The sequence below is a fragment of the Lissotriton helveticus genome, chromosome 7 (genome assembly GCF_964261635.1).
Source record: "Lissotriton helveticus chromosome 7, aLisHel1.1, whole genome shotgun sequence".
NCBI classification, from domain to species: domain Eukaryota; kingdom Metazoa; phylum Chordata; class Amphibia; order Caudata; family Salamandridae; genus Lissotriton; species Lissotriton helveticus.
Window position 1 is genome coordinate 1,097,820,486 of NC_136068.1, and position 27,344 is coordinate 1,097,847,829.

At 45.6% G+C, this 27,344-nt stretch overlaps 1 protein-coding gene across 2 annotated transcripts in view; it reads right to left on the bottom strand.

Annotated features, from left to right (window-relative positions):
• The window catches only part of NPLOC4 (NPL4 homolog, ubiquitin recognition factor), a 652,620-nt gene that overhangs the window by 462,352 nt on the left and 162,924 nt on the right, over positions 1-27,344 (bottom strand). For both annotated transcript variants that reach the window (XM_078654232.1, XM_078654233.1), the window contains exons 4-5: positions 3,953-4,147; positions 73-121 (exon numbers count right to left, since the gene is read on the bottom strand). In XM_078654232.1, coding sequence (XP_078510358.1) covers positions 73-121; positions 3,953-4,147 — 244 coding nt within the window. The remainder of the gene's footprint in view (positions 1-72; positions 122-3,952; positions 4,148-27,344) is intronic.

The following is a 27,344-nucleotide window of genomic DNA, read 5'->3' on the forward strand; positions in this document are numbered from 1 at the left end:
GAAGCGCCAAAAATGCGAAACAGCCTCTTCTACATTTGTGTGATCTAATTTCAAAGTACACTGTGCTCTTACCTCCAAAGGCACACAATGTACACATTTCCCCAGAGGTCCATGTCTGCATCTAGGTAGAGAAAAATACCAGAGTTAATCTGCAGTAAATGTAAGCCAATGCAAATTTCAGACATAAGAACAGAAGCCATTTTAAAGTGGCATTTGAACTGATTCCATTTCCTGATGTAATAACAGAAATCATACACAGCTAAAAGTTAACTGGTTAGTAGCTTTGACAGTATGAAAGGTCAAATTGTCGAAGTGAAGATACAAGTAGTGACTTTTAGATGGCGTGTATTTCTGTAATGGATGTGTTCAGCTGCTAGGGTATCTTAAAAGATAACTAACGAACAAGTTACTTACCTTCGGTAACGATATATCTGTAAGAAACAGTAGTTAGTATTAGATTCCTTACCTCGGATCCAGACTGACGCCTGGGGATATTCTAAGGTAAGGAATCTAACACTAACCTGTTTCTTTCAGATAGAGTTTAGTGCCCGAGGAGTAATGTATTCATTTTAAATTTACTAACTGCAATCTCCCCGCTTCATTAGAATGTCACGGGAAGGTGTTAATATGTAATTGATCAAAGCAATGCAACAACTTCCTGTTTATTGAAAGACAAAGAAAAAGGGCTCACTTGGCCGTCTTCATCCGCCACCAGAAATCCTACCAAACTCCCCAGGACAAATTATTTGGAAAAACCTCCATGGCATATCATTATCCTAAAATTTAGGTAGCAGAAATCTCCTCACCACAAAATGAGTAACAGCATAATAAAGGACACCTGTGATTTTTAAAGAAAATCGGATGAACTGTGAATTTTCAGATTTCCGCCCAAGTTCATCTTCCTCAAATCTGCGCTCTCCTCTTATATTGCCTCTTCCTCTACCCCTCCCATTCACCCAATTACTTCTCCCTCCCGATCTAGCAACACAACCATCATACAGTCTGAATTACAAGTACTAGGAAACCATGGCACGCACACGATACCTGAAATTTAGAACCCAGTGCAAATACCTTCATAGACGTATAAAAGACCAACAAGTAGCAGGCAAATTCATGCACAGAGGACAGGAAGACCCAAAAACTTTAACAATAAGGCAGGAACGAAGAAATAGAAACAATTAAACAGGTCTCGCTAACTCCTGTTGCACAAATCCCAACTTACCACACTTCCACAGGTTAGTGGAAGGTTGCAAGACCAGACTTCTATTCAAAGCCACACCATAATAAGGTCCGGAGTCTAGAGACCAATGAATTGGGGACTGACATACTCTTTCCAGTGCACATACCGTAGGTAGCAGGTAGACCTTGCTTGGTCCCCCATATGCAAAATTGCCAGGTGCAGCTGCCCACAAGCGTGTGGTCTAGCTGCCCAAGATCGTGTGATGTTGCTGCCCACAGTACCTGGGGAGATTCGGCAACTGCCATGGAGCTGGTGTCATGCTCCTGGAGCCACACCACAGGGAACTCCCCAGCGGAGCAGGCAGTGTGGGATAGCCAGAGGCGTCTCTTCTGCCAATACACTAGTGAAAGCACTGCCGGCATGTCTTCTTCTGGCACTGAGCCCCACCGACCACCCAACGTAGAAAAGTTCCTCTGTGCCACCCTCGCCCCGCCCTGGAGTTTTCCTCTCTGCTGAGATGTCCTTCTCCTGCTGGAGAGGGCGGCGCTAGGGAAACAAAGGGTGCGCTGGAGGTCCTCGTGCACCAACGAAAGAGATCGAAACACGTTGGGCGAATAACTTCCTGAGAAGTTCCCACACAGGGCACCCTCCCTGAGAACTCGCAAGGATCAGCCCACCAGTTGGGCGCACAGGGCTTCTTCCAGGACACAGAAGGGCTAGTCACGTGCTTTCTGTAGGTCTGAGCAGTGTTCACCACAAGGTGTTTACAAATACAGAGCACGCTGCTGCCGGACACACAGGGAATAGAGTCCCACAGAAGAGGTGCTCAGGGGGCAAGCCAACAGTCCCTAGGAGAACATTTGAGGCACAAAGAAAGGCAGGCCAGCACAAAAGTACAGTTGCAGAGTGGCAGTCCCTCCAGCAGCCCAGCAAGCAGCAGGTCAGCAGAGCAAAGCAAGTAGCCCGAGTGGTGGTTTCTCCTGGCAGCACCGCAATCTCTGGCAATGTGCTATTTGCAGAACCAGCAGCATCTGGCTACAAGTCCACGCAGTGTCTCAAATCAAGGGGTCAGAGCCCCTGTACTTATACTCAAAAATGTCTTTGATGAAGGGGTGACTTTAAAGGAACCCTTAGAAGTGTGCAACAATTCATTTCAGCCCAGCCTCCAGATGATCAGTAGAGGGTAAATCAGCCCTTTGTGTGAGGGCAGAACACAACCTATACAAATGTGAAGTGTGAATCACCTCTCCCAGCCCAGGAAGACTATCAGTATGCAGATGATTGCAGATGTATCCCATCACACCCAGCCCTTCCTGTGTTGTGGCTGTCTAGAAACGATGCACCAAGTGTAGCGGTCACCCAGCACAGACATGTATTGGAGTTAGGCTGCAGGGCACAAAGAGTCATAAGCACAGAGAAATGCCCACTTTTTAAAAGTGGAATTTGTAAAAAAAGCAATGTAAAATCCAACTACACCAGTAAATAGGATTAACACCAATATTCTAAACATAGCAAACATGGCAACACCGCTCCGGTCTGATCCGGAATTACCACTTAAAAGTATATAAGGGAATTCCCAATGCTAGCTTATGAGAGGAGTAGGCCTCATAGCAGTGAAAAACGAAATAGGGCGTTTGTCACTACCAAAACATACCACACATAGAGACACATTTCCTACCTTTTACTTACACAGCACCCTGCCAACAGGGGTACCTAGGGCCTACCTTAAGGGTGACCTATGTGTAATAAAAGGAGAGTTTAAGGCTTGGCAAGTAGTTTTAAATGCCATGTTGAAGTGTCAGTAAACTGTGCATACAGACCCTGCTGTGGCAAGTGTGAGACAGGTTTGAAAGGCTGCTTCTGTGGGTGGTATAAGCAGTGCTGCAGGCTCACTAGTAGCATTTAATTTACAGGCCCTTGGTATATAAAATACCACTTTATAAGGGACTTGGAAGTAAAACAAATTTGCCAAACAGGTGTAAACCAATCATGCCTTTTTTAGAGGAGAGAGTACATGCACGTTTGCACTGTTTAGCAGAGGAAAGTGCCCAGAGTCCTAAAGCCAATAAAAAGGTGGTCAGAAAAATAGGCAGAGGAAGGCAAAAAGTTTGGGGATAACCCTGCAGAAATGGCCAGGTCCAACAATGGCCGCTTAGAGCTTGGTCTAATCACCAAGGAAATATTTTGTGGCACACAATCTGGTCCAGGGTTGCAACATCTGGTTGATATGTCACCAATGTGTGCAATAAATGTTTGAGAGAATGTATCAACAGGTAAATAATCTGCTAGCTTTAGACGCTAGCCAAGCTCCTCTGTATGTCTGCAAATCAGTATTTTGGTAGGAATTTCACGTTCAAAGCCAAGTTCATACTAAATGCTGTAGCAACCCAGATCAATCAATCTCTTACCCTACTAAGTTTTTATTACACAATACAAATACCACTTATCTGGAATTCTTTGATAGTCTTTCAATGGTGTTCAGGCCTCATGTGAGAGACAGGAATATCGCTGGGAAATAATGCATGGCTGGTGTGGCTTACAGAGTCTAGTTAGAGGTGCAGAACATTAGGGCTTTTCAGCATCAATTTAAAATCATTTTTGAGTGGAAGTCTAGGGTGTAGGAATCCAAAGTGAAATTAAACTACTCTAAAATTGTGCAATTCCGAGACACGTGTTAAATAGATTGATGATAAAACAAGGGCAGGAAATTCTTTGTTCAGACACCAAGATAAATAAAAATCTGATTTGCATTACTGCAGCTTCAATACATACAGCTGTGGGTCTCTGTTCCTGTAAATCTTTCCTTCCTGCTTGATCATAAATTGATCTATGTCATCTTCTACCACTTGAGGAGCACTCAGCGGTCGTGCCAGTGGAACCCCGAAAGAGGTCCCTGCAGAGGTATCCATGATTTCGGAGGAGGAGCCAGCAGGACCAGAAGGGTACAGGAACAGCATGTCGCCATGTCTGCAGAAGATAAAGGAAGTGAGAGATAGTAATTCAGACTCAGGCTCTGAGTTTCTGACTCGTTCTGAGTCCACAAGGGGCGAGCCACACATTTCTACATGAATTAATTCAAATTCTAAACTCCTTGATAAAATTAACTAACACAAAATATGAACATGATACTACTTGAGAGAAATGTCATTTGTTGAACACCTGGCAGATCTGGCTCTTACCCTCTTCGCCGGGGCAGACATTCCTCCTCGGTGCCGTAAAAAAGGACACGTGCGCGGTACAGACGGCCCCAGCCGTCCTCCGCACACGCCCACTGTGACGTTGGACGGCCGGGGCCGTCCGACGCATCGAAAAGGTTACAGTTAGCTAAATAGAGGTCATAACATCTACTTATTGCAGTTAACAGAGGAAATATAGCTACATCTTAAAAATAGAGATTACATCTCCATGTGGGCATGATAATATCAACCAATGGTTTCCCGCCCTTCCAGCTCACAACAGTGGGAAACAGAGTAGGATGAATGAGAAGGTAAAGTATATATGCATAGGCCAGGGCACACGGGTATGTGAAGAATAGGTTACTTACCTTCAGTGACACTTTTTCTTGTAAATGCTTCATCTTCCAAAAAAGTCATTAACTTATGAATATCTAAGGCACCAGAAAAGATCTGGAAAACGTTATCAAGCAACAGCTCTCTAGCATTGCCAGGTGGTCTAAGGTGGTCTAAGGTGACTTCAGCCTCTGCTTCAACGGCCCCAGGACATGACAACATTGGCTACATATGAAGCTGCTTGGAGCGTGGGAGTCAGTTCAGTCACATGATTCCATACCAATCGGAGCCCACAGAGTAACAACTAGGCAAGGACTAAAAAGGCAGCAGGAAAAACATCAGGACAATGCATTTTCTACTATATGGAACTGTTCCAGAACTAGCACAACCTCAGAAGAGGAGGAGATGGAGGGTTGAGGAATCTGGAGGAAGATAATTATATACACACATCAGTAAAAGCGTTACCAAGGGTAAAAAAAATTCCGATGGATACTTCTTCCTGCAGATTTCTCTTCTTCTGAACGAGTCCCAAAGCAGTACCCAACTTGGAAAGGGAAGGTTACTGTGGAAAGCCAAGCAACCCAGAAATTCACACAGTCCCGACTTAGCAAAGTAGCTATCCCTTCTAGACAAAGTAGCCAAGCTGTAGTGCTTGGCAAACATGTGAACCAAAGACCAGGTTGCAGCCCAGAAAATCTCAGTCACTGAAATGCTAGATAAAGCTGTGGAAACGAATATGGCCCTAGCGAAACTGATCCGAATACCTTTAGGAAGACCCTTCTTTGTCAAAGTGTAGCTAATCATTATGCAAAGAGTGACAGAAAATGAAATGGTGTTCTCACCATTCGTAGCACCAGCAAAATTAACAAAACGCTGGTCATTCTCTTTGCCCTGCCTTGCCCAGTCAACACAGAACAAGACAGCTTTTCAGCCAGTTAGAATGTCAAATTCACTTGGGTCTGAAGCTTGCTGAACGTGCAGAAAAAGGAAATGACCACCAGAAATTTGGTTGAGTTTAAGGGCAAAAAATGCATTAAGTAAACGTAAAAAGATTCAAACCGCAAATCCAGGAAGAACGTAAAAACCAAATTCAAGCCCTACTGTTGAACAATCAAAGTTGTGGGAGTAAATTTGTTACAGCCCCGAAAGAAATCTGGCCCCATAAGGCGTTCTGAAGAGAGTAGGCTGATCAAGGAGACACAGAAACAATGATACGCAGCGAAGCAGCTCTTAAAAGTCAAAACCTCCAGAGCCTGCTAGACAAGAGAGTAAAGTGCAGAATTTTGTCATGACAAGCCCCAAATGTATCCACGCCTTCCTCACTACAAACAGCACAAATGTATCCTAATGCTGGCATAGAATGATTTGTTAGAAGGCTTCTTAGCAATCTAAATAACAGCCACTTAAGATGGGTGATCAAAAGAAGCCACTTAATAACTGCTAAATCTCCATGCATAGAGTCGGAGTGTCTGAGGGCTGGGATGGAAAACCAGACCAGCAGATCTGCTCTGTCGCAAAGGGAAAGAGGAGGTGAAACACTAAGCTCCAACAGATCAGCATTACAGTCCAAGGCAACAATGATCATCTCAGACCCATCTCTGCAGACATTCTGAAGGACCCATGACAGAAGTGAGATATGAGGGAACGTTATAAAAGACTGAAAGTAGAAACTGCAGTGCACAGAACAAGGGACACCTCCTACTGAAGAAAAAAAAAAGATTGATTCATGGACATATGAAGTGTGAAAAGATCACACCTGTCACATAAGCATGAAGTTCCCATTCAAGGGTTTGAAACCAAAACATGCTCAAAAGTCCGACACAATGCTAGGTACATTTGCACTGCAAAGAGTGTGCTTCAGGGACCACTGCCACAAGAGTAGATCCTCCATAAAGAGTGCCCTGGACCCGACTACACCATGTTTGTTTAAACAGTGGAAGGCCATAATGATGTATAACAGAACGTTTATCACTTGACCCATAACATAACAAGCATTTGCAATGCAATAGGTCTCGCATTAATTAAGTTTGAGCTATTGGCATTCCTAAAAATTGCAACACCAATTGCAACTAAAGTCTATAAATTGAAAGCCAAAAAAACTGTGTATTTATTTTCGTAGCAATGATGGCATGCTGCACTTTAGATGAATATGTTTAAAAGTAAAGTAACAATTGACGGGTGGACTGATGGCTGGTGGTGTGTGTGCCTGTAGAAATTGTGCACTGATGGCTGGTGGTATGTGTGTCTGGTGGAAGTGTGCACTGACGGCTGGTGGTGTGTGTGCCTGGTGAAAGCGTGCACTGACGGCTGGTGGTGTGTGTGTGTGGGTGTGTCTGGTGAAAGCGTACACTGACTGCTGGTGGTATGTGTGTGCCTGGAGAAAGTGTGCACTGACGGCGTTTGTGCCCGGTGAAAGCGTGCATTGATGACTGATGGTGTCTGTGCCTGGTGAAAATGTACACCGACAGTGTGGTTGTGTGTGTGGTTATGTGTGTGGTTGTGTGTGTGTGTGGTTCTGTGTGGTTGTGTGTGAGGCAAAGTACAAAGGCTTCAGAAAAAGTGCACGGACACGAGCCAGCTGGGTTTTAGGACTCCGTCTTTGCATCACTCATCAACGTCGTCCCTTCAGGGACCCATATGGGGTCAGGAAATGCAAATGTCCAGATGACGTTTTTATCTGCGTCCACTGCAATCTCCAAACTCCATCAGGCAGTAATAACAGAGTAATGGGCAATGTGCAGAAAAAGTTTTTAAAAAATTAAAAATTTACAGAAATGCACCCGTAGACAACACAATGCACCAAACCACCTGCAAACAGCATGAATGCCTCAGCACCAACAACGGGTATCAAGTTAGAAGCGTTCATTAAGTAGTCACCTAACCAGATACTTACTGATCAGAATGTTCTTCCAACAACCAACTGCACTTGGCTATTGTCTGCATCAGCAATTAGATTGGGATTAATTCCACGACCAGGCAGCAATCCCATACATCGCATGGTCATTGCTGACCTATTGCCTGTAAATTAACTCTAAGATTACACAGTAAACGAGCCATTGGGTGCCATGTCGTGCTGTCACTTCAGAAAGGAAGAACTATGTAGAGTTCTCACTAGTCATTTTAAACAAATACTAAACATCCATCTCAATTCCTCTATGTTGTCCCTTGAGGACTTTGCACACACCGTGTAATTTTATAACAAATGCAGCCCATGAACAAACTCCAACAGATGCAAACACACGTGACCCTGAACAAGCTCGGTCATTAATGCGATAAGTCTGCACATCCCATTACACTCAACTGACAGGATAGCTGTCCTGACCACCATCACGGTCCATGCAATCAGCAAAACATGACCGCACCCCTTTTATTCTGCAACTTCTACATGAAGATCATTCACATTCTAGGAGATGGCCCTGCACTTACAGGACTGCACTGACAACAAACTCAGGTCAGTGCCTCCAGCCCATAGCACTTACTGCGTTTGTCACTGCATACACCGTATCGCTGCTATGCACATACTTCCCAAAGCAAGTCAAATGCACTCTTGTCATTCTGGCTATGTGGCAGGTTCAAACACACTTTGAGGTGTCCTCACACATTAGTTGTTAGACATATCACATTCCTGACCACCAGATAACTCTGCATCCTCCACGATTAGGGTGGATTCCATGCCCACCTATAAATGACTCATACCCTCTGCGTGGCACTGCCGTCCTCTAGCCAACCTACACCAAAAGATCACTATACTCGGCACTGTGCCTCTACCACTGAGCATCCTACTTACCTTTGCCTGCCATGTCTCTTCGCTCTGCACCTGTCCTCTATTCCCTTGTCTGTCATGAATTCACTCTACACATTACCCACACAATGCTCCAGGAGCATCCAATGCGCACAGACCTGACCCACGTCTCTGCCTCCATAGGGTGACCTCCCCATCGCTCTCAACATCCCTCCATCATCCACCCTCAGCATGCCCCGATCGCAGCCTCACCTTCTCCAGCTCATCAAGCTGTAACACAGCAGCTTCTCGCCCAGGTCGGCGGGAGTGTCCCGGTAGTGGTCGATGCGGGGCAAGGCATCGATGGTGTGGTGTCCGAAGGTACGCATATAGTAGGTGTTTGTGTGCGTGTCATAGTAGTAGTGATGCTGCCCGCCCCAGTGCTGGCTGTGGGCCTCGCTCAGCGCCGTGTCCCCGTTCTGAAAGCTCACCCCGCCGTGGCCTCATCATCCTGGGCCTTCGGGGCTCCCCCCTCCGTCACCGGGTCCACCTGGAAATGGCTCTGGCTGGGCGTGGGTCCGAGGGGCAGGTTGGGCCCGTCGCCGACGCCTACGGCAAGCAGTTCCTCCCCGCCTGGGGCCAGCGGGGCCTGCGCGCAGCACAGCTCCTCCATGCTGCTGGTGCGGTGGCTACTCCGGAGCTCTGAGGTGCTGTGCGCCTCTCCCTGTCCTCCCCTCGCTGCAGGTAAACAGCTGCGCCTCCTGCTGCACACCTGAGGCGGCTGAGCGCGTTTCCTGAGGGAACATCCCACGCTCAGAGCCCAGGCGGGGAAGGGCTAGGGCTGTGCCGGCAGATGCTCAGACACAAAGACGCTCTCCGCACCTCTGCGCATATAGACAGGGATGAAGGGCAGGGAGCGGCGTTCGCCTCTTCTGACAGCGCCGCGCGTAGGGCTCCCGCCTCTGTCCCTGAACTCATTACCACACACACACTCCTGCAGCCTGCCGCTGCTGCTGCCTTTTAAAGAAAGCATCTGCGAGAAAGAAAGGAAGGACAGCGGAAAAAAAAGCGGCAGTGAAATGTAAAAACACGCCTGCGAGACCTGCTCAAATCATTTGGTATGAAGACGGCTGTGACTGTTTCTCTTCAATGATAAGCATGAAGCACATCTGTACATAACCCTTCCGGTATTCCGTTAACTGATAGGCTAAAAAGTATGTTATTGCAGTTCGTTCAAGTGTTGTCGCTTGGAATTGGAAAAACTAGCAGCGAATCGTCACCTTTCTGAATGACGGTCCCCCTGGCTAATAAGAACGCTGGGTGCGCTCGCGAGCGGGATGACGTAAAAACCAGCGTGGTAAGCTGTACCATTACTTTCCGGGAAGAGCAGCGTGTGCCAGGTGATGCGGCGGAGTGATGGAGCTTGTAGCAGCGGAAAGAGACCGGTGAGTGGGAGGTGGGGGGAGTGGGTGTGTGTGCGTCTGTCTGTGTGCGCGCGGCAACAGTTCACAGTCTGAGTGCGTGTTCAAGCACGCGTCCTGATCCGACTCCGGCATGCTGTTCCCAGTCGCAATGGAGTGCGTGTTCACGCGCGCGACCTGATCCGATTCCGGCATGCTGCGCGTGCCTATCTCCTTGAAAGCATAGCCGATGACTATAGGTCTCGCAGCGAGACAGCCGTTTGCGCTGCATCGCCAGTGCGAGACCTAAAAAGGCCTTCAAGGAAGACCGATGGCTTGCAACTCCAGAATGTTCATAGAAAAGAGCTGTCCTGTACAAACAGACATCTCTCCTAGATGATCATCACATGTCAGGGAAGAAGTATCCTTCAGCATGGTTGTCTTCCTCAACAGAGGCAAAAAGGCTGATCCACATAGGATGGAGGGGTGACTGCAGAAATACAGTCTTGGTAATGTAACTAATGAATCCAGAGGCACCTTCACTGAACATGGGGAGCTAGCAGGATACACACAGTAACTTCAAAACAAACCGCGTAGCTCAAGTATGAAACATCAAGACCATCCCAATGTCCAGGATCTTCTGAGGTGAGGAAACTCGCAGCCGATGAAGTGTGCGCCAAGAAGTCAGGGGCCAACTGGGGAGATTTTGCCTTCACCAACCAGTTGCCCAAGTATGGAATTACATTGCCACCACTATCAAGACCTTGGTGAAGACCCACAGTGCAGATATGAAGCCAAAATGCATCACTGCAGTTTGATAATCCTGAGCTCTCACTATAAAGTAGAGAAAGCGTCTCTGAATCGGCAGGACTCGGATGTGACAGTAGGCATTCTGCAGTTGCAGCAACACAATCTGGTGCTGCTGGTGGAGGACCAAAATTACCTGGTTCAGGGATAGTCTGAAAAAAGTTGATTCTCCAATCCAGAAAGGGCCAGATGCGGACATCCTTTGGGGGGGGGGACCAAGAAGTTGTGAGTATAAAGCCTGGTTACCCTTTCAGTAAAGGGAACCATTTTTATGGCACTGTTTTGAAGAATGGCATGAAACTCTCCATTGAGGCATATTGGAGCTAGAGTGGACTGAATGTGGAAAGCTCTAGAGGAGTAGCAATGAAACAAAATGCATAATCCTTTCATATTAGCTGGGTCACCCACTAATCTGTGGTAATGGTGCTTCATTTGTCCAGAAAGCAAGGAAAGAGAGGAGGATCACTAGGGATAGGTTATCTGTCCTATGTACTCAACAATAGTTTCTTAATTAGTACTAGAATCCAAACAAAACTTTATCTATGACTTTAACAAAATGTATCTCACAAACTACTCCAGACAGCTACAGGTATTGTTTCTATTCAAATTATTTCTCTGTCAACCTCTAACACATTCCTATTTGATTGGAACCTACTTCATCACAGTCAAATATACAAACAGTATTAAACTATTAGAGGAATGTATACACTCTTTTCTCAAATATTTTTGGGGAGTAACATTAACGGGCTATGTTTTTTTTTTGGTGTATCCTTTGGGTCAATTTACCAGGTAGTCCACATAGGTATACAAATAGCGACCCAATCTAATATCCCCACCCCATTTGCTTTTACACTTAGATTGGTATTTTTTTGTAATATTTCCTTTTTATTTCTTTTGGACTGCTTTCATAGAAAAGTCGACGCATTCGGCCTGCCTATTTTCTGGCCTCTTCAGGACTGTACAAGGCAAGTGTAGCCTTCAAAACAATTAAGGAAAAATCTTCCTTAAACATGACACATATCACATTGTCCTGCATTTTGGATTCCAAAACGTAATTTTCTTTTTTTCCCTAGACTAGCTGCACTGTAACTACACAGATGACACTTTTGATTGTTCGCTCTGGAGTCAAGTTGCCCTTAATTGATGCACGCAATAAATGGAGTACAACATAGTTAGCTTCCTCCTTCTAAGGAAACAGAATGAATTAAGACGCAGCGTCTACATCGCTGGAAAAGCAGATGTAATACTGTACAAAGAGCAAGAACGTACTCCTTCAAAACGTAAGCTAAAGGTAAAAACATAGAAATAAGAGAAGCTCACCACACACAGGACAACAATTCTCAGCTGATGGAAGGTGTTTCAGTGGGAAATTAGTAAAAGGAACAACGCATGAGAATCTGTATATGAGCAGATAAGCAGCTTCTATGCTATAGGGTAGAATTTTTAGAGAGAACCAAGAAGGTTGCATATTAGGCTTCAGACTTCCTACATGCTGCAAGTGCTTAGGTTCTTAAGTGCTTGGTGCTACCTGCAGCAAGTGCTTAAGCAGGACTCGCCTAAGCATATTTTGCGATTGCACTCTTGCATAAAAGAAATATTGATATGAAGGCCTAGTATGAAATGACACTGCAATTCAAAAAAGTATTGACCTAATGTGGGACTTGTGGTTGTGCCCCCCCATGTTAACATTAGTGGGTTATCATTTCTCCAATACTAACCATCTAAAGAGGTAAAAGGTTAATCTAATATTATTTTAAAATGCTCCGCTAAATTTAAATCCAGTGATCATTTCTCAGTGAGTTTTATTTTAGGAGTGTAACTGGAGATTTGCCCCTTCAGTCTGAAAAGTGCTTTATTTACTTCACCAATTGCCAATTTCCTGACTTCGCCTACTCTGCTATGTATTTTCTATCACATATCCAGTTCTATAATGCTTCAATTACTTACCGTAATTGCATTACTCCGAGTCCTCTTCCATCGCTTCTATTCGCTTCTATTCATTACACCCATGAGGCATTCCTGCCTCACTAGACACCCATACCACAGGATTCTTAATCACGGTTACAAACCCCCCCCCATACTCCTGTAATATAATAATAATAATAATATCCACATTTGTAAAGCGCACAATCACCCGTTAGGGTCTCTAGGCGCTGGGGGCCGTCGGGAAGATTAAGCAAGCTATTGCCCAGAGTCACATGGTGCTGGGCTAATCTGCCGCCGGTGCCGGGGATCGAACCGTGATCCCCAGATTCCGGAGTCAGTCGCCCTGGCCGCGGCGCCACACCTCTTCCTCTATCACATAATCCAACACCACACCAATGAAGGGATGTAATGAATAGAAGCGATGGAAGTGGAGTCAGAGTAATGCAATAACCAGTAAGTAATGGAGGCATAACCTCATCGTCACTCCCTCGCTTCCCTTCATTACACCCATGAGATGTACAAAGCCAAACAGAACAACAACATTGGTAATGCCCAAAAACAGGTTTATTGGGGGGGCGTGGCCAGCAGCCATCAAAGATGGCCGCATTCTAAGTATGTTCCAGCGGCCACCCGCCAAATCCCCGATTATCCGGTACACTAATCCGGCTGCCAAGGTGTAAAACACGACCGGAATCCCAACACTCCAGGCAACGCCTGGTAAGTGTTGGAGCTACCCACGGCAAGTCAGCCCGACAAGACGGACTGAGGCCATCGCGGAGGGATTCCGTGAGAGGAGGCTGGAGACTCAATGAGTAACTGAGCAGCCAAAAGGGAGAACGATCACTGCCATGGACCCAGCCCAGGCTCAGGGTGCATGAAGACCCCGAACACCGATGAAGCGTGTCTGCCCGGGCTGGAAGTGGTGACGGAGTGACCGATATGCAGCAGCAGGGCCATGAATTAAACCAAGAGCAACACCAGTTCCCTCAGGACAACAGGGAAGCGAACACTGCTTGATGCAATTACACAGTGCATTGCCCGGGCTATAAATCAAGGTTGTAGATTGATGAAAGGAGGAACTGAACACAGATCAGGCACAGGTTATACACAGTGCTGATAACACGTATCTTCAGTAACTCTCAAGCCAGCCTTGTAGAGGCACAGAGAGCCAGACGGTGAAATAACACAGTCTACAACAAGATGTTGAATCATAAAGGGACAAGAACGACACACCAGACAAAGCTTGATAAATGTAATCACCCTAAAATGGAAAACGCGACTGACCGGGGTGATGTCCAATGCCAAAAACAGGCAACAAAGGAAGAAGCTCCTACTTTACAGGCCATAATGGCTGCCCTTAAAGGAAAACGATCAGTACTCGAAAGCAAGATCGAGATGGTCACTTTGGAGGTAACACTAATGCATGCAGACCTACGCAATTTGGGAGAGAGTGTGCAAGCCACTGAGGATTCCTTTACCTCGCACCAGTCAACTACCAAAGCACTGGAAGCAAATGTGAAAAGCTCCTAATAACAAAGGCGGACCTAGAGGCAAAACTGAAAAACTACGAAGGGTGCTCAACCAGAAATAATGTTAGTATCCTGGGGGTTCCGGAAATTGCAGAGGGCCCAGCTACAGACTTTACTTGTTGGAAGATCTTATCAAAAAGCACCTGCAGCCCAGAGCCCTCTATCATTGCTTTCAGTAGAAAGGACCCATCGAGTACATGGAGGTCCGCCGTGGCCTGGTGCGCCCCCACGCCCCATCCTAGCGAGGTGTTTCAATTTCAAGAATAGGGATATAATCCTACAAACTGCCCGTTCGGCCCATCCCTTAAAGTACGACAACTCTACTAAAACCTTTTTACCAGACTTTACAGCGAAGGTCCAGAAGAAGAGACACTACTTTCTAGAAAGTCACACGGGCGCTTCGCGACAAAGACAAAGTATGCAATATTGTTTACGGCAAGACTTTGGGTAGTGGCAGAGGGAAAGGCATGGTTCTTTGAGTCCGCTGAGGGAGCCTGAGAGTGGGTGGAGGACATCTGGAAACAAACAATCCAACCTCCATCAGCAGAAAAATGGGAAGGAGTGGCAACATCCAGGACAGAGACATAGCGATGGTTTGGAAACTGAAGCCGAGATTCATGGCAAGATTTGGTGAAGCAAGATATACTATGGGACCAGCCACGAGTCACCCCAGGAGTATAAAATTCATGAGAGTCACTTAGGTGGGAACTTACAGTAGGACAATAGCTTTGATTGACTGATCTCACAACCGTTGATTCTTGCTTTCATGATATTTGCTAGAACCGAACATGAACCTGATGGGCCGAAAGTAAACTGTAATACAGTGGCACAATATACTGCATGCATAGGGGATTATACGGCGAGGGGTGGGTGACAAGCTGGGACGTGCTCCCAAACGTTGAGATACGAGGGTAGGGGTACACAGGAACTCTGCAAAGTTGGGGGGGGGGGTAGGCAGTTCGAAGTCTATTGTGCAGGGAGGGGGGATGGGTGGGAAGGTTTCACCAGTTGGTTTTGTAGTTTATAGGCACATAAATTGGATAATAGAAACATTAATGCACAGTGCATGTCTTAGGAAAAAGACGGTTGTAGGACAAGATGTCTTTCGAAATGTTTTATGGATATCTGCTGGGATGCCCCCGTCCAACTGCCCTTCCCCCGGGTAGTGTTTTCCATGCTCAAGAAATGCATGCCAACATGAGAAGGGCATGCCAACATGAGAAGGGCAGACTCCTCCTGTAATTTTAAGATCCTCTCATGGAACGTAAATGGGCTGGGGGACAAAATCAAAACAGGGGTGGTACTGCAAAAACTGAAACGGCAAGCACCGGATATTCCCTTGTTACAAGAAACCCACATACAAGGGATTCCTGAACTTTTCCTCCAGTCCAGGAGGAGCAACGGTCCAAGGAGCGCCATAAATCAAACAAAGGGGCTCGGCGTAGCAGGAGCCCTTATCGCAGACACTTTGTACTTTGTTGCAGCTGCTACTTTTGTTGCACCGCGAGAAGCCCTTGTTGCTGGCATTCGGATTCCTGAACTTTTTCTCCGGTCCCTGTGAGGAGGAGCAACGGGTGCAGGTGCGCCATAAATCAAACGGAGGGGCCCAGCTGCGCGGGACAGGCGCGGGGACGCCGGCCGAGGCAAAGACCGGGCCAAGATTGGCCCGTCTGAGCCCATCAGAGGCCGGATGAGGCTGGGCTGGGCCCTGTCTCTTGGTTTTCAATTCTGAGAATCCGAGTCTAACCGAGGGTTATCGGAGAGGAAGTTCATCCCGATAGTACAAGTAACTCTTTTCAATAGCCAATACTGTTGGCTGCTAACTAGTAAAATTCAGTATAAGTGTATAAGGGGGAATATAGGTTTTAGTTTCTATATGTCACATGGACATTAACACTTCCTATTTTCTGCGTGATGGTGGAGGGGGAAGAGAGCGGCGGGGCCGGTGTAAATTATATATCGTAAATCATACATTGCACAGATTGTAAAAATAAGAATGGGGAAAAGAAAGCACTCAATGGTAAAAAAGCATTTGCAATGCAATAGGTCTCGCAGTAATTAAGTTTGAGCTATTGGCATTGCTAAATATTGCAACACCAATTGCAACACAAGTCTATAAATTGTAGGCCAAAAAAATGTGTATTTCTTTTTGTAGCAATGGTGGCTTGCTGCGCTTTAGATGAATATGTTTAAAAGTAAAGTGCGCCATACTGCGATTGCTACAATAGTTAATTGTGGATGCGTTAACAATTGATGCGTGCACTGATGGCGGGTGGTCTGTGTGCCTGTAGAAATTGTGCACTGATGGCTGATGGTGTGTATGCCTGGTGGAAGTGTGCACTGCCGGCTGATGGTGTGTGTGCCAGGTGGAAGCGTGCACTGACGGCTGGTGGTGTGTGTGCGCCTGGTGAAAGCGTGCACTGACGGCTGGTGGTGTGTGCCTGGTAAAAGCGTGCACTGATGGCTGGTGGTGTGTCTGTGCCTAGTGAAAGCGTGCACGGCCGGCCGGTGGTGTGTCTGTGCCAGGTGAAAGCGTGCACTGACGGCTGGTGCTGTGTGTGGGCCTGGTGATGTGTGTGGGCCTGGTGAAAGCGTGCACTGACGGCTGGTGGTGTGTGTGTGCCTGGTGAAAGCATGCACCTGGTGGTGTGTGCCAGTGCAAGCGTGCACTGACTGCTGGTGGTGTTTGTGCCCGGTGAAAGCGTGCACTGGCGGCTGGTGGTGTCTGTGTCTGTTGAAAGTGTGCACTGACTGTGTGGCTGTGTGTGTGGTTGTCTGTGTGTGTGGTTGTGTATGTGTGGTTGTGTGGTTGTGTGTGTGGTTGTGTGTGTTGTGATTGTGTGTGGTTGTGTGTGTGTTTGTGTGTGTGTGTGTGTTTGTGTGTGTGTGTGTGTTTGTGTGTGTGTGTTTGTGTGTGTGTGTGTGTTTGTGTGTTTATGTGTGGTTGTGTGTGTGGGAGTGGTTGTGGTTGTGTGTGTGGTGGTAGTGGTTGTGTGTCTGTGTCTGTGTGTGTCTGTGTCTGTGTGTGTGTGTGTGTGTGTGTGTGTGTGTGTGGGTGTGTGGGTGTGTGGGTGTGTGGGTGTGTGGGTGTGTGGGTGTGTGGGTGTGTGGGTGTGTGGTGGTAGTGGTTGTGTGGTTGTGTGTGGTTGTGTGTGTGTGGTTGTGTGTGTGGTTGTGTGTGTGGTTGTGTGGGTGGTTGTGTGGGTGGTTGTGTGTGTGGTTGTGTGGCTGTAGTTGTGTGTGGTGCTCTGTGTGGTGCAGGGGGGCATGCATTGGTGCGAGGCAGCGCTAGGAGGCAGCAGAAATGCACAATATCTTTGTAGATGTGCCAACATTTCTCTGTTTCACGCAGCGCATCAACTTTGCTTGCGGCCCTCTGTTGCGTGTAATGTTAGTAAATATGCCCCAAAATGTATTAGATGTGTGCATGTAAGTTAATAAAATGTTTACTACCTTAAAAATGTATGGTTTTACTACAAATGTACGTAAGTGAGCTTTTGGGTGTCAGGGTTGCCCCTGTGTTTGTGCATAGGGTCTGTGCTCGAGAGGATCAAACACAGCTGTCCGGCCACGTTGAGCGCTAGATTGCAGTATTCCCGAGGCGCTAGTGCACAAAGCGTTTGGCGCCAACATGTCTAAATGAACTGAGTGCTGTATTTATGAGGTCACACCTATTAATCCGCAGTCGTTCCAATGAATAGAACATAGGGATAGTTTCCTCTCAGGGCAGTATACAGAAGTTTTCATTTATCCACTATGCTTAGTGCCTGGAAACTTCCCTGGCAATGTGAGATATATCGACGCGCAGATCTCATCACGGCGAATGGAATGGTTCACTACGAGTCTGAACAATAACTTGTCTTTTATAGCGCTGCAAACAGCCGTTCGGAGCGCTATTCCGTTTGAGCTGCAAACAGCGCGTCATTATTTCCATATTTAAAGGCAAGTCATTTACGGAAGTCGGCAGAGAGAGTGGGTGATACTGGCATTCGAACCCACGACCGTCAAGCCCATGATCGGAATACAACGGGAAGGACCCGTGTAATTTTCTGAACCCTTTTGCCAACTGTAAAACACTTCGTATTACATTCTTGTTATGTAGGATTTGCATCTTCCAATAGGAGGCCGTTATTTACGTCTAGTTGCGATTTCCACGGATTCTTTTGCAAACTAAACAACACGCAATAGTGTTACATGGAAGCGCTAAGATTTCTGAGCGCTTTAGAAAAAAAACACAGTACAATAAAACAGATGCTAATCTCACGGATTCTTCTTCGGTCTGTGAAGCGACCTGGCAGATTGCAGGCTGTGCAGACAACTCTACACAATCGCATGGCGGCCGCGGGAGAGGTTGTGGCAGCTGACAAATTCAATGCTTGTGTGTTTTCGGAAAGGCTGCTGAAATGAGGAGTCCCCGTGCCAGCGACTAGTCTAGGGAAACATCTGGAGATAGGATGAAATGTCCATGCATCTGAATGGCCCAGCAGGGCTGGGGCAGAGCCAGTCGTGTGACAGGTATGCTGTGGACTCGATGCCTCCTGAAAGGTTGGGTGGATCTGAGTGAAAACTGGACAGCCAACTCAGTGGGTTGACGTATTGCTTTATCAATGATGTGGTAACCTGCAAAATCAACGATTTCAATCCCAGAGTTTCTGACTCAGCCTTCCATCCGTCTCAATATAATAGTAGTGTGTTACCATGAGTGGATGAGTGTGAGACTGAGCATATGCATTCATGAATGTATGGCTGAGTGATCACAAGGATGGTGAACGGTTGACTCAATTTATCAACAACCCAAATAACATCGCGAATAATAGCAGTTCAGTGAATTACCATTAAATAAAAGCTACACCTTGTTTCTAATGTGCATCCTGTCTTGTAATGAAATTGCGATTCTCCTATTAACATGACCAGAGAATCTGGATTTCATTAAAGACACGGAGGCTAACATTATGCATTAATCCTTTTAATGCAGCTCACAAACAGCGTCTTACATCCCAAAGACTAGAATAAGAATAAGTGACATCACAGTATCCATAAAAGGCATGTGCCAGGGAAGATCAGCCTCTTTTAAATGCCTCGAACGACAGGTCAAGCTGCAAACGAAGAATACATCTTAAAACTTGAAGGAAGAATTGTCGAAACTTGGAAAATCCTGGGAGATTCATCAATTTGAATTGTCTGGAAGAAAATAAAGCAAATCAAGAAAGGCACAAAGTAACCTTCAGAAGAAGCAATAAGAAAAAACATAACATAAGGTTAAAAGGGTATGAAACATTGAAAACATTGTAAACCACATCAATCCTCAATTTCCCTCCAGGGAGGGACGGGAGGGATAATGTAAGCCTCCGTGTCTTTAATGAAATCCAGATTCTCTGGTCATGTTAATAGGAGAATCGCAATTTCATTACAAGACAGGAGGCTACATTATGCATGTTGGTAGCCTTGAACCACAACATCAGAAACATGTTCAATTGGTTTACAATAATGATGGACAAAGGTAGAGGCATTAGACCAATCTGAAAGAGACACGTTAGTATTAGACTCCCCACCCGGGTCTGGCATCCAGCTGAAATACTGAGGGAGTTGGAAGGTCAATCCGCTGGCGAAAAGGTCGACGTCGAAAGGACCCCTGAAGTGATTCAGGGAATTGAAAATTGTCGTATCGAGTTTCCAATCGCTGAAATCTTGAAGGAATCTCGAGTTCCAATCTGCTGAGATATTGGATTTCCCTGGGAGATATTCCGCCTTCAAAGCAATCTTGTGTTCCAGACAGAACATCCAGAGTTTCTTGGCCAGAACTGATAGGTCCGCAGACCTCGTACCACCGAGTCGGTTGATATAAGAGACTGCAGAAACGTTGTCCATCTTCAGAAGGACAGATCTGCCCTGAAGGGAGTGTCCGAAACTCATAAGAGCATAGAGACCAGCAGTCATTTCTAGAAAATATATATGGTGAGAAGACTCTGAATGGGTCCATACTCCACCGGTGTCTTGGTCGAGGAGACGTGCTCCCCAGCCGTGAAGGCTGGCGTCTGACTCCAAAACAAAGTCTGGGGTCGAGCCAAAGATAGCCCTTCCATTCCAGGCGTCCAAATTGTCCAGCCACCAAGAGAATTCCAGTTTCGCTTGTTGATCTAGAGAAACATGGTCCCCGTACCAAAGACCGGAGCGAAGTGCATTGGCTTTCACCCTCTGGAGAGCACGGTAATTCAGTGGACCTGGGAAGATAGCTTGGATCGAAGAAGAAAGTAGACCCAGGAGTCTGGCCAATTCTCGGAGAGAGAGAGAGAGATTGTTGTCTCAGAACAAACCTGATCTCTTTTCGAATTTTGGCAATTTTCTTTTTGGGAAGTAGGAGGAGACAACTGGAGGTGTCCACAGTGAAACCTAGGAACTCTAGGGATTTTGAGGGCGTCAGAATGGATTTTCCCCTGTTTATAATGAAGCCAAGGTCCTCTATGAGGTCCATGGAGACCTTGAGATCCTCTAAGACTTGTGCATGAGTTTGAGACATGATGAGGATGTCGTCTAGGTAGATAATTAGTCGAATACCTCTTGCTCTTAGAATGGAAACAATCGTTCTCATGACCTTGGTGAAACACCAAGGGGCGGACGGGAGACCGAAAGGGAGAGCTTGAAATTGATAGAGGTGACGTCCCAAATAAATTGGAGAAAGGGTTGATGTTCCTCGGCCATAGGGATGGTAAAATAGGCGTCTTTTAAGTCCAGTTTGACCAGCCAATCTCCGTGAAGGAGAAGGTCCCTGAGAAGATGGATCCCTTCCATCTTGAAGTGTCGATAAACAAGATATTTGTTTACTTCCCGTAGGTTTATCACCGGTCTCCAACCTTTGTCCTTCTTCTCGTCTAAGAGGAGGGTACTTACAAATTTCTTTTGGGACCAAGGCACCTCGGTAATGGCACCTTTCTTGAGCATAGAGGAAACCTCCTCTCTGACGATTGCTAGATGTTCTAAAGGAATTTCTAGAGGTCTGGTAGTAGTGGTCTGGTAAGGAGTGTCTACAAAGTCTATCCTGAATCCCCGAACTGTCTCTAGAACCCATGGGTCTTGAGTAAATATTTTCCAAACGTGAAAAAAGAGTTTGAGTCTTCCCCCGACCCTGGGAGGTGAGAGAGAAGAAAGGCCACTTACTTTGAGAGTTGTTGTTTGATGCTCCACGGGAGGAGAGGCCTCTGCCACGGGAACCACGTCCTCGTTGAGGGTAGAATTCTTTGTTGGAAGGGTAGAAGCCTCTACCGGTGGTACCTCTTCCTCTGCCAGATGGGAAGGGCCGGAAGGTTCCACGTCCGGAAGAGCGGCCCCTTCTTCCGGCCTGCCCAAAAACATTTGTGGGAAAGACTTTTCTCATGTTGTTCTGGACCCTATCTAAAGCGGTGAAGGTGGCGACATACTTTCCGATTGTCTTGATCATATCCTCTCCAAATAGGAGACCTTTAGGCTTATTGGAGGGCTCTTTCTCAGCGAGGTCCCCAAGTTTGGGGTTAATCCTGTTGAGGATAGATTTCCTTCTTTCCATATTAAGACCGGAATTAGCGTTCCCTAGGAGCACAATCGCCCTTTGGCTCCAGCCTCTTATTAGCCCAGTGTCAAGGGGGGTATTAGAAATATAAGATTTCTCTGCTAAATCAAGGATTCTGGTAAGTGGGCCGAGGATATCCAGGAGGCGGTCTTGGCAAGCCTTAAGGGCTCTTTCCAGACCTTTTCTGGGATCCTTTCCCAGTTTAAATAAAAATTTTATTAGGTCTGGGTCTAAATTAGGGGTCTGGCAGACCTTATCGTCAATCCATGGTCTGGGGCATTCAGAACGCATGGTATTGCGTGTATCCCTTTCAAGAGTATTCCTCAGCCACTTTGTAATAAACTTAGCAATATGGTCATGAGGGAACCATTTAGAGCTATTTGGGCGGGAGATGTTGTTAGGGGAGAACATTTCTCCACCAAGAGGATCAAGAATTGCGTCTTTAGAGGAAGGGGAAGAGTCCGCTTCAGAAAGCGCATTTAGATCCATGTCATCCAATTCGTTATCGTCAAGATCAAGAACAAACTCGTCATAGGGCTCATCATACATTTCTTCTACATAGGAGTAGGAATCTGAGTCAGCACAGGCACTGTCACCAATTGTGCCGCTGAGGGCACCTCCCAAAATTGTGCCGCCAGGGGCACCCATCCTTATTGTGCCGCAAGGAACACCAACACCTTTTGAGGCGCTAGGGCCTCCCATACTGTGTGAGGTGCTAGGACCTCCCATGTCAACTGGGTTAGGAATGTTACCAGTAGTGCCTAGATTGTGCCTGACTTTTTAGTGGCTATGGATAGGGAAGGATTATTTGTTGTATCGCCTTCAATACTTAGCGCTCTTTTATGAGACATGACCTCTTTTAGGGTATTAATCATGCATGATCTCATTTCTTTTGTAAGAAAATTCTTAAAAGAATCGCTAGCGTGGGTAGGGGAGCTTGCGACAGCGTCGTCAGACTCCAAATCAGACATGATATATATAATAGAAGGGGATAAATAATGTACTCTAAATTATAATAATCAAGTGTACTCAGGTGTTCCCTAAAAAGATTAAGCAATTTCGAATTTTGCCCTTTTAAAAAAAATATTTTTTACAATTTATGCCAGAAAAATCGATTCTAAGTCTAAATTAAGGTAGAATAACCTTGTTGGCCCTAGAAATGAATTGGTGAGGAGATATGCAAACGCAGCTATGAATTGGGGAGGAGATATGCAAAGGCAGTTACTAAAACGAGTGATCGTCGATGAAGACGAGTGGTAACTGACGCGCTCGAGCTGGGGGAACCACGAAGAGAAGAGGAATGACCCTTAGGAGGCAGGGCGCGCTACGCCGCCGCTGCCGAGGGTCATTCCTCTAATGCGGGGGAATGTCAGAGCTCCTGGCGTCGGAGTCTTTCGAGCGCGAGCCAGGAGAACGGGTGAAAGGCGGGGAGGTAAAGAATGAGCTTAAAGGCTGAAAAGGCATTTAGGTGGATTATGAGGATGGCGTAAGCACACACAACGCGAAGGTGAGAGTGCGAAGGGAGAAAATGCTAAGAACGGACATGGGTAAAACGAGACAACCATAAATTGGAAGTCTTAAGGGAGGGGGGTTACGGCGAGGGTAACCAACAAACATGAGGGATGAGCCAAACTAAGATTAGAGTTAAGCATGGCAAAAACAAATTATGAAATAATCAGATCTAACAAATTCAAAGAGATCTAAGTACATATTCCCACAAGCTTAAGTATAAACTAGCTTATAAGCATATAGTCTAGACAATCAATGTCAACAAAAATACAATATCAACAGAAATACATTTAGAAAAGCTTCAGAGAAGGACAACTTATTTAAAAGAGGCTGATCTTCCCTGGCACGTGCCTTTTATGGATACTGTGATGTCACTTATTCTTATTCTATTCTTTGTGATGTAAGCGGCTGTTTGTGAGCTGCATTAAAAGGATTAATGCATAATGTAGCCTCCTGTCTTGTAATGAAATCAAGATGTGAAAGCACTCCATTTGCACTTGCCTTTTTCATTTTCAATCAGCATGTGATAGTTTCCACAGGTTACCATGCCATGTCCAACTGGATAGTGTGCGACTTTAGCTAGGTGCATGGCATCAGGCACCATTCAGACGTTAACCCTATTGGCGTTTCCAAAGCTTGTTTTACTTTGTAAGGGGCCAGTTGCAGCTCAGAAAACCTTTGGGTGCAGCCTGCCGCGGCACATCCCGTTGGTTTCATTACAAATTATAACAAAAAAAATTGCAAGATGGCCACCCGTCTGTCCATAAACTTGTTCCTGTGTAGGGGAACAGCTTGAAAGGTTTTTGCTATACTTAACCAAAAGAAAGTGAGGGTTGAATAAGTCGGTATCTCGGCAGCCAGTGCCAGACCTATTGACCTTATCAATGCTTGTTAAATGAGGGGTTGAAAAACATTGACTTGGAAATAAGAATTGGCAAGCGAGGAAAAAGCTAGTTGTAAGTAGATATAAATACCATAATGGTTAATTATGAGCACTAAATTAAAGCACTGGAAACAATAGGTGATATTACCTCATTCGAGTGCTCATGCTTTTCAACCTCAGCATGATGAAATGCGGAGTCAAGTTTTCACGAATTAGGTTAAACGGTCAGTCTGGAAGTGCCAGACAGGGGAGGGACCTCAAAATAGGATTTCCATCTTTTAAGCTGTAAATTACATTCTTGTCGATAGACAAAACAACAACGCGTATACTTATATGGATAAAGTAACTTAGTAAAAACAAAATGGTGACAAACGAGGCAAGCAAGGATCACCATGCCAAAAACCTCTAACACTATTATTACTCTGCGCCACAGCAGGCAGAACTTCTCGTCACCTTAAACTTGAAGAATGGGAGATTTGCGGGCGAAAAAGTTTCAAAAGCGGGTAGTTTTCACTTGAAAATACATTAGACCGAATTCATGTTTAAATGGTGAAAAGAAAACCACGGGACAAATGAACAATTCAGAGTTTACAAACTGATGATATGACCTTCTGAAAAAAACAAGCATTAGCGGCAGCAATAGCGGCCACAAAACGAAAATCGTCCGCGAAAGGAGCAGGGAAGTGGGAGGGAAGCGCTGGCGACAGGGGGCTGAGGATGGGACCCCTTTGAAGGGTGAAGCCAAGGCTCGAGCATATGGGGTGTAAAAAAAAAAAGTCTTCGGAGTGGCCTTGCGCAGAGGGGGAGGAGGGGGAGAGCATTCCTTTGACGTCTGAAGCTCTCGGCATTGCTGTGGAGGGCATGATGCGAGGCGGCTCGGGGAGCAAATGGCAAGCGTGTGCACGGGCACATGCACTCTGCGTAATCCGCCTTCCAATGCCCCTTGGTCAACTTTCCTGATCCACCGCTATATATCTCAAGCTACAATGCTTGCGCATTGGCAGGTCTCGACCTAAAAAATCAACGGGTGACGCACAGCAAACATTGCTGAGCTGCCTTATTGGAGCAATGGGGGCATTAGATAAACAAATATCCTCAGTAGAAGAAAGAGTCAATAGTTTAAGGCACGACATGTTCTACCACCGAATCAGTTAGACAGAGACATCAGCAGAGATTAAAGGACAGTATATCTCAGAATGGGTGCATTCAAAATATATCTGATGAAATAACATTTAGTGACTGACTCACTCTCACAACTTCCACAGAAAAGGAAAAAAAAATCCAACTAAAAAGGAAAGGGTAGACTGAAGGAGGGGCAGACCATATAAAAACTTCTAAGAGCTCTGCCTCTAGTATCCCACTACAACTTAAGCAGGGCAAAAAAAAGAACGGGGATAAGAAAAGGTTCCTGGAAATCTAAAAAAAGAACCCTATAAAAAGACTGACTTCCAGGGTAACGAGTTAAAAAACTAACGTTGTTGGTTGAAAGACTAGACCTCTATCTACGAGTTTCGATGGACAAAATGGGGCAAAGGATAACTCTAATAGAGGCCGGTCTGATGAACCACTTACACAGGGGAACTAGCGATAAACAAGTAGCCATTGATCTTAGCAAGGGGGGAAATGATAACCGAGAAACAAGTAAGACTTCTAATCGGCTAACTAGGTTGTAAACCCTAGTCAGAGTGAATCCCATGCAAACATTTGAATGTCCAAGTCAGACATCCCTCCACAAAACGTTACTGGCCAGTCTCTCAATACTAAAGAGAACAGGGGTAGGAGTACAGATAAAACCTCAGAGCACAGGGCCAACCATTCTACCTGCAATCAACAGACAGTGTCATAACCAAGTATATTATACCCAAAAGTATCCAACAATTATATAACCAAAGACCAATACCTAGACCTACCGCCAGCAGTATCACCGTTACGGTCATTTAAGTAAATGTATCAAAGCTGGGCATTTCAGAAAATGAAACCTGGGAAATGCTTAGAAACAAATCATTACACTGGCTAAGCACGAAGGTCGGGCTCACGGAACAGCTCTTTATCGAGTTCAAGATGGCCCGTAGAGTTCAGGGGGTAGGTAAAAGCAGAAAAACACTACCAGGGGATTTAGTGGTTCTAACGTTTAAAACACCCCTGCTAGTCGAAAATATCTTTTGGTTGGCAGGAAATATTTCTGTGACAACGAGAGGGATTAACACACTGCCATTGGGCTTTTTCTATCAACCACCCTTTTGGGTAGAGAGAGGTGGTAATACTAGAAACATTGAGGAGAGGCATAATTGCACTTACAACATTCCGGTTGAGAACAGGTTTACAATGCTCTCGAGTTTGGAAGAGATAGACTGACTAGACGAGACACAGGAAATAAAGACAAAGAAAGTAATAGGTTCTATTTCCCTAAGTCCACACCATGCAGACCCAAACCAGAATGCAAGTCCATACAGACTACACTCAGAAAATGATTATACATTAGAACCAGAGAACACCGGCTCAGATAACAACCTGGCCAGTAGCGGGGTAATAGCAAATCATAGTCCAGAGACAGATCAGGGAACAAACCCGGCTAGGAGTATGAGTTTAGTTGTACATCCACCTACGTCCATCATATCTAATTTTAAAGATGAACATATTACCAAGGAAGTTAGTTTCACAATTTTATATTGGAATGTAGCGGGCCTAAGGTCGAAACAAACACATCACCTATGGCATGGTGAAATTCAATGTCCTCTGTTTTCAAGAGACCTGGGCCACCAGTGAAATTCACATTGAGGGCTATAAGACCTACCATACACCAGCTATGTCGTCTGCTTTAGAGAGGGCTAAGGGAAGTCAGACAGTACATATCTCTAATCTGTTGGTGATAAAGGAAGCATTATTTGTAAAGTCAGAACCTTATTATAAAATAATAACCCTAAATATGAATAAGCAAAACATGTACGTATTGGTTAATTTCTATAACAATGTACTGAAGGAACATTTGGTTGATGTTTTAAAACAACTCAGAAATGCATTGCAAGAAATTCAGAATATTAGCACTCAATGTTTAGCTTATCTGGGGGCGGGGGTTTAACCTTCCTCTGTGTACTAAAAATAATAATTTAACATGCGGCTTGATCGATGAAGATAATAGTAATCTACCCATTTTCCCCACACAGTCGATGGAGATTGTTTCAACAAGATCCTATTTGTCTTGGAATTAGGGTTTGCCAACACACTGTCCTCCCCTCCAATCCCATTTACACAGACCTTCAACGGTAGAGGAGCAAGTACAACCATAGATGTTATCTTAATCAAAAATAGGTATGCCTCCCGTTTGTTGAATTTTAGC